At 36.0% G+C, this 8,163-nt stretch overlaps 2 protein-coding genes across 2 annotated transcripts; both read right to left on the reverse strand.

Moving 5' to 3' along the window:
• Positions 1-231: 231 nt before the first annotated feature.
• Positions 232-3,536, reverse strand: LOC110937580 (anthocyanidin reductase ((2S)-flavan-3-ol-forming)). The gene is made up of 5 exons (XM_022180022.2): positions 3,377-3,536; positions 2,939-3,108; positions 2,558-2,770; positions 598-971; positions 232-495 (listed from the first exon to the last, which is right to left on the reverse strand). The coding sequence occupies exons 1-5, from the start codon at positions 3,495-3,497 to the stop codon at positions 360-362; spliced, it is 1,014 nt and encodes a 337-aa protein (XP_022035714.1). The 5' UTR covers positions 3,498-3,536; the 3' UTR covers positions 232-359.
• A 1,888-nt stretch (positions 3,537-5,424) lies between these two features.
• Positions 5,425-6,864, reverse strand: LOC110937579 (F-box protein CPR1). The gene has a single exon (XM_022180021.2). It carries the CDS (start codon positions 6,823-6,825, stop codon positions 5,671-5,673), a length of 1,155 nt encoding a protein of 384 aa, XP_022035713.1. The 5' UTR covers positions 6,826-6,864; the 3' UTR covers positions 5,425-5,670.
• Positions 6,865-8,163: the final 1,299 nt, after the last annotated feature.

Consider the following 8,163-nt stretch of genomic DNA (forward strand, 5'->3'; position numbering starts at 1 on the left):
ATATGACGTGGAGCCTATGTGGATCTGACGTGGCGTGATAAAGCCCCTAAGGGCTTTATACCACACCCTCCAGCCTTAGAAGACTCGGGTGCTGGTCAACCTATTCGGCAGGCCATGCTCATTTTGTTGACTCATGTTTTTGTTTTGAAATTTTGACATGTTGTGACCAGCAATGTGTGAAATATATCATATTTTTTTAATTAAATATAAGCAGGAGTATGCATGACAATATAATTACAACCACACTTGTTTATTTAGAAGCTAAGACCATCAAAGAGAATGAAGATTTGGAATCTCTTTTCTTGAATTTACACCCAATAATCAAGAACTCTGTTTTTTTTTTTTAACATAAGTTATTTCTAGATAATGCCTGATCTCTTTACACATTCAAGACTATCATCTAGGATCGTCTCAGTACTATGTTTGTAAGCAAAACCTTTATCCTCGAGCTTCCTCGATCCCCATTTGATTTCTCTCTCATTATCTTCCAGATACCTGAAACAAGAAATCCAAGATACATCATACATAACATAAGCATATTAACATGCATTATGTCATATTCTTTCGAATGAAATACATTGTTACTTCAAAACTTACTCTTGGTTCAATTGTGGGTAGGTTTTTAAATAATATTTCGCAATTTCTGCACTTGTTACATACGAGCTAGCACATAAGAATCTTCCAGTTACCGACGGTGTCTCCGCACAAAAGATATGTGCTCGACAAACGTCCTCGATGTGAACGATTGGAATCTTCCCTACCAATTCTTCCGAGTACCTTAGTGATCGGTAATTTGTGGCATTGTTAGCAACTTGTGATATCAACAATAACACACTTGTTGATGGGTATGGTAGACATCCTCCACCACCCACCATCCCACAACCTAGTGTCACCACCTCCAACTCATTTGCTTTCTCTTCCCCAATTTTCAAGATTTCTTGCTCTGATTTTGTTTTGGCTTCTGTGTAGTCCTGATAATATACAACCAGTTAGAAATAAATTAGAACTAGTGGGTTTTTCCCCGCGCTATGCGCCGGTAACTCAGTTAGTATCAGTTTGATTGGGTTCGTTTTAATACCGCCATTCGCTACAATAACTGAAAATGAAAACTAAAGAAATACAATGGCGATATGCTCAAAAGGATATCGACACATCTTTTACACCAATCAAAAAACTTAAAAACAAATACCGGTTTCTGATATTGCCGATATCGGTATCGATGTTATTTGCACTACTAGAAAAGTGGTCATTTTGCTACGGAAATTTGCTACGCAAAAAAATGCGTCACAAATTCTAACACATTTACTACGCATTTCCTACGGAAAAAAGACCATGATTTTTTTGGGCAATTTGTGACACAATAGTGACAAATATACTAATTCTAAGTATTGTGTCAGAAATGCGTAGCAACTTGTTACGCATTTCCGACGGAAACAATATTTATTTGTTGCAATTATATTTATATGTTAAGTTCATTTAAATATTAATTGTTGTGTCAGAAATGCGTAGCAACTTGCTACGCATTTATGACGAATTATTTATTATTATACTTAGATTATATTTTAATGTTTAATCAACATTATTATTAATTATTGCGTAGGAAATGTGTAGCAACTTGTTACACATTTGTGATGGAAAATTTATTGTGTAGGAAATGTGTAGCAACTTGCTACGCATTTGTGATGGAAAATTTATTACCATATTGTGTAGGAAATGTGTAGCAACTATCTACGCATTTGTGATGGAAAATTTATTGTGTAGGAAATGTGTAGCAACTTGCTACGCATTTGTGATGGAAAATTTATTGTGTAGGAAATGTGTAGCAACTTGCTACGCATTTGTGATGGAAAATTTATTACCATATTGTGTAGGAAATGTGTAGCAACTATCTACGCATTTGTGATGGAAAATTTATTGTGTAGGAAATGTGTAGCAACTTGCTACGCATTTGTGATGGAAAATTTATTGTGTAGGAAATGTGTAGGGTTTAGATGTGCAATGGACCGTTGGATTGAAAATTAGGTGAGCAATGGACCGTAGGATGGTGATCCGTGTGAAGTTTAACTAAAGCTTTTGATTGGCTCAATTAGGTGAGCATGGAATCTATTAGATTCGTCACATATCGAGACTTATATAGTTTACAATAAAAAATGTATTTTAATATTGTTGTCGGCACTCATATAATATACAATTAAAAAAACGTTGTTTTGAATACAAAAAAATGTAAATACTATACATCGTCGGTTCCGGTTCTATTTGGTATGATAGCGGCACGATATCTATTTCATGAAAATTTATATCACAATGTTTAAAAAGTATAGTTATAGAGTTAGATTAAAAAAACTAACATGAGCAAGTTATTAGAAAAATAAACTAAATGATAAATAATCTTTTATTAAAAAAAACCTAAAAAGAATATTTAAAAAACTCAAAACACTATTCATCGGCAATTAAAATTAATATGTATAATATGTATAATGTATAATAATAATAAGTATAATAATAATAATATTTGAAGTAAAAGACCAACTTTGAGATGAAGTTTGATAGATTTTACCTTAAAGAAGCCTTCGGCGTAAGGGACATCGATATGAAGGGGTGTCCAACAACTCTCGTCCATGGTGTTCTTATAACCACTCCCGTCATCTTTTAACGGTGAGGCTGCACCAACGGTAGCAGTGTAGATGAGCCGCTTCACTGTCCCTGAGCGTATGCATGCCTCGGCGATCTTCTTAACCGCACGGATTGTCACCTCAACGACATTGTTGGACTACAAGTATACACCGTAATAATTGTCATCACCAAACCCACAAAATCTAGGAAACCAAATTTAAGTTCACTACAAATTGTGTACACCTTTTTTTTATTACTTTGCATACTACAGTTATTGCATAAACCTTTAAGATTTAATATATATATATATATATATATATATCACCTTGTAGCTGCCAGTATTGTGAAAAATGGGGTATGCCACATGGAAAACAAAAACACAGCCTTGTATTGCTTTTTCAAACTCTTCTGGCTTGCAAATATCAGCTTCAAACAAATGAAGCCTTTCTTCTGCATATGGAAAACTTTTCAAAAGTCCCACCTTTGATTCATCACCTACCATGAAAATAATGTTAAATTAATACATATGAGGTTTAATCACTTGGTATAAGTGGTTACCCACACTACTAAATTAATATTATTTATTTTGGACTAGTGTAACATGTAGGTATGCGTTATGGGCGCACTGGCTGTGGATAAGAGGAGAACTCCACGGTTAAGTGTGCTCAGGTTAGAGTAGTACCGGGATGGATGACCTTTTGTGTTTTTGCCTACATGGCACTTGTATTAATTTATAGATGATGACAAGAATTAAGAAATGTACCGAGGTTTCTTAGAGTAGCATGGACAGTGTAACCATGTTGTAGAAGTGAGTGAACCAGGGCTGAACCGATGTAACCGGCACCTCCAGTGACACAAACCTTGCAGTTGCCCTTACTCTCCATTCTCTGATCTCAAGTTCGGTTCTTGACCCAGTCTTTATAAATAGATGGCTTGCAAGTGCCGTGTACAACTTAAAGTCAACAAATCTTATTTTATATTATATTATTATAAAATATATGGATTCTAATTATGATGCAGTTATCTAGAAACATGGGGCATGGACATGGGTCGAAATAATATATATATTATCTCCAATGACTTATATGGCTGCTTTAAAAAAGATACTCTTAAGGGGATGCGGAGTGGTTTCGGTAAACCACCTTTACCGATTCGGTAAAGTGTGGCCACCCCACCGCCAACATATAGTTTGCCGATTCAGTTGGGTAAATCGGTGATGGAACACCGATTCGGCAAGAGGGAGAAGGAGAGGGAGGGTATTGTGGGTGGGGTCCATTCCTATCTCAACCAATCACACCTTTTTCCTTTTTTTTTAAATAGTTTACCACTTCACCAAGTGTTTAAACCATTGCCAACATTTTTCACCAAAGTTTAAACACTTTTGCCTAATTGACATGGTGCGCTCTCATTGGTCGGTTTTTTGGTTTGCCACTTTAAAGTGTTTAACCACTAAGTAAAGTATGTTAAAGGGTAAAAAGCTATCTTGAAATGATTACTACCTCTTGTATTTTTCATTCAATATATTGTTATCGTATTTAATTAATAACACAAAAGTCAAACTATATATTGAATACGTTCTTTGTTTAGATAATTAAGACTATTGACTAAAGAATTTTTGGTTGCATTAGGGAGCAGGGCCGGCTTTGGGCTCGGCAAACCTGTGCCGACGCTCGAGGCCCAAAATTTCAAAGGGCCTGAAAAGTCTTTATAAGCTTGTATATATTTATTAAAATTATATATTTGGTATATTCATTCGTTTAATACACTAAAAAATATTGGTGGTGTAGTAGCAAAAACTATCTCAAAATAATGCAAAGGTGGAACCCTCCAAGAAACCCCTCAGAAATCCGTCCAATTAGTGATCGAGTCTTTGCTTCATCACTAATTTTTTATTTTTGTAATTCATTTACCCTTAACCATAATTTTGGACTCAATTCTTTTCGTCGCCCGAGGCCTAAATTTTTTCAATAGTTTTCGAGGATGGCTCTGTTAGGGAGTGGTGGCTATATACTTGTGTATGGTTATTTCAAAGAGTAAATTACATTTTTCCTTTGATGGTTTGGGTAAAATTAAGGTTTAATCCGTGATTCATGATTTTTTGGGTTCCGTCTCTGTGAAACTGTTTGCTTTTTTTAAGACGAATTTCTTGCTCCTTGTGAGATTTGAACCAAGACCTCACACTTAAGTATATTAAAAGGCTTTGCCTTGCCATTAGACCGTCAACTCTAGTGATAAAACTGTTTGCTTTCAAAGACGGTAATACTAACAATAACAAATAACAAAATTATCTCACCATATTTTATATGTTTTGAACAAAGATTGGTGGAGAGATGTATATACATCTTGTGTTGGATTATCAATCGCCGTCTAAGATTGACGATTTATTTGTCTTCATACAAAAATAAAAAAGACTACATACAAAGCAAAACGTCAATTCTCTACCAGTTTGAAAATTTGACAATAATTATATTGTGGACCAGCCGTGTGTGACATATTCATTTTTTAATTACAGCCACACATGTTTGTTCTTTTCTTGAACTTACATAATCAAGAAACTCAAAACCTAAAAAAAATCATATTTTGTTGGCGATTTATGATACTTTGATAGTATAATGACACGATTGAGGCAGCACATTGCAGTAACATATATACGCGATCATGATATCGAACAAGACTTAATGTTATGTAACAATTCTCACCATAATAAATTGTTGTTAGCAAGTGAAATAACATGTTTTTATTAAGCAAGTTAATGAACACTCCCAGTCACATTACCCCCTTTATACTTGATAGCATTTGTGTTTTACCATCTACCAAAATAACCAAATATTTACAAGTTACAACAATACATACCAAACATTTTCATTGTTCAATAACCAATATGACTAAAACCAAAACATACAAACCATTAAAGTTAAGAACGTCACATAAAACTCTGTTATTTTAACTATATATTAACTAGATATGTGTATAATCACAAACCTATGACTAAGTAACATACCAAATGGTAAGAACCCAACAAGCATAAATAAACAAAAGCTTAAGAAATTCTTGCCCTCAACCATTAAGCAGAGCTAGACTCGCGGTATAAGTAATAGCACGAAAAGTACTAGGCAAACCTTGCGTCTCAAGATCTTGCATCTCATTCTTGATCGCATCAAACAACATAAGCTTTCCATCATGCAACACAATCAAAACTTCATGATCATTCTTCATCAACAATGGCGGAACCAAATACATAGGTTGCGAAACCACAAACGCTTTCTTCCAAGAATCCACTAACCCATAATCACCCATCACCCAAACATCCCAAGTTTCACCATTAATCCCAAGATAATGAGCACACAATGACAAAGATAAACACTCCTCCCCATATGAACTTATGCTTACTTGATCATAATTCGGGACAATATCCTTCGGTAAATCAAAAACTTCAAACCGCTCATCGTCCAAGTCGAACGCCATGATCACCCGAGACGCACCCCAATCCCCTTCTTTAAAAGCTAACCAATTCACAAACCCATTCACAACCACATTACTAGACCAACCCTTAGTCAAATAATAAGGTGCACTCATACCTTCCTTCTTCTCCCATGAATTCCTACTAAGTGAATAAACCAACACACTATTGTTAACTTTGAAATTATCCAAATCATAAGCAATCTCAACAACCTTAAACTCTAAACTCCTCAAAACAAAACCAAACCCCAACACAAAATGCGAAAACTTATCATGAACATTATGAGGATCATCAACAACCTTAATCTTTTGTATACTAGGGTTCCAAAGAATTACCGTACCAAGACTAGAATAATAGTTTGTATCGAACAAACAGATCAAACCCTTGTCGGATCCCACAATTCGGAGATACCCATGAAGTGTTTTGTACGGAACTTGAAGTTTTAAAGTTTCTTGAAAGGTGAGTGGGGATCGGAGCGAGTACAACTGGTTGATGTAATCAGTGGATTCATAGTAGATAAGGATGTGGTGGTCGTCGGCGGTGCCGGTGGCGGAGAAGTGGAGGGTGGTGAAAGAAGGGTGGGAGATCAACGGTGGAGATGAAGTGCAAACAGATCGGAAGTGAACTAAGGATTTGGTGGGAAGACGAGAAAGTATGTCGAAGATGATGTCTTGAGGGAGGTTGAAGATGGTGTTTTTTTGAGGTTTTGACATTGGATGTGTGGGGTATGAATTGTACTTTGGTTTTTTCATGTTTGTGTTTTGACTGTTGGCCAGTTGGGAAGTTTTATGTTTCAAAGTAAATTGGTACTATGTATGAGGGGTGTTGACGATGATTGTGAGAAAACAATTGACTCAATGATGTGTTATGCTATTTTTGGTTATGATTGTGTTGTAATAGTTTATTTTGTGTAAAGATTGTCTTGCTGTTGTAATTATTTTAAGGTTGATATGGTATGTGTCATTAAATTAAGTTAAGGTAACTAATATATATATAAGTTAAATTTGGTTATGATTTTTTTAAGTGAAAATTATATTAGTTAGTTTATAATATGTTATGTATTAGTGACAAACTATTAATATAAATGTTAACTAAAGAGTATGATGACATAATTATGATAAATTAAACTAATCATAATGCCTATTTTAATAAAGAAAATCAAGTTAAATCTTATCTTATTTATATAATAAAACTAACTAAAAGAACATTCTATCTTAACTTGAAATATGTTAGACAAATTAAGATCAATAAGTCTCAAAAATAGAATCACGTAAATTGGTTATTGAAGAAACACGGAACTAATTAGGCAACTAATCAGTTTGGTTTATGTTTCTACCATAGTGGTTAATCTTCTAATGAATATCTGAGCTCCGACTTTGATGTTTAATCCTGCAAAACAAAACACCGTTACTCGTCAAGAGGGGAATGTGGGGGTTTCCCTCTTAACCGGGCTCCGGCGTGAGAATAAGCGACTGCTTTGGGAGGATAATTAAGTATTAAGAGTGAGAGTAGAGGGAATAGGATGTTTAACCTGTGGAATGAGGTCTCTATTTATAGCCGGAGAGGTGTAAGAGGATATGAGCTGATGGGCCTTGGGCCGATAATGGACAACATAACGGATATGCTCTTTGTCTCACTAGTGTCGACCGTTTAGTGGCTTCTAGAAGCTCTTCGGCGCTAGCGCGCCTTGATTGGAGCCACGTGTCATTGTTGTCGGCCCTGCTGTTCTTCTGCCATCAGCAGACAAGTGGAGATCGTGGGACAGATGTCTCCGTCCTCTGATTGGTGCCACGTAGGCGTCCTTAGGTACTTCTCGTCAGACGATCGTGGCGCACGATTGAACAGAGCCTGCTGGACGTTCATTAGCTCTTTTTCACTGCCACTTGTACCTTGTGTACCACCTGGGGCAGCCTCGCGCTGCTTCCCTGTGTGGTTCTTGCTGAGCATTTGACTAACTGGCGCGGGGTTAGTATGTCTGTGTGCTCCTTTAGCATGCTAAGTGCTGATATCGGAGCTGCCTGTGGGTGAGCCCTCGCGCGACCTAGAGCAGGAAAGTGACTCGTGATATGAAGGTTATTGAATAAGGAGTA

The sequence above is a fragment of the Helianthus annuus genome, chromosome 4, assembly GCF_002127325.2.
Source record: "Helianthus annuus cultivar XRQ/B chromosome 4, HanXRQr2.0-SUNRISE, whole genome shotgun sequence".
Lineage (NCBI taxonomy): Eukaryota > Viridiplantae > Streptophyta > Magnoliopsida > Asterales > Asteraceae > Helianthus > Helianthus annuus.

Bases quoted from the DNA above. Each gene is read 5' to 3' on its own strand.
- LOC110937580 (XM_022180022.2), bottom strand. From the start codon at position 3,497: ATGGAGAGTAAGGGCAACTGCAAGGTTTGTGTCACTGGAGGTGCCGGT. The intron at 3,109-3,376 runs GTACATTTCTTA...TTTTCATGGTAG, and splicing joins TGCTACTCTAAGAAACCTCG to GTGATGAATCAAAGGTGGGA. The intron at 972-2,557 runs GTAAAATCTATC...GTATATTATCAG, and splicing joins ACGCCGAAGGCTTCTTTAAG to GACTACACAGAAGCCAAAAC.
- LOC110937579 (XM_022180021.2), bottom strand. From the start codon at position 6,825: ATGAAAAAACCAAAGTACAATTCATACCCCACACATCCAATGTCAAAA.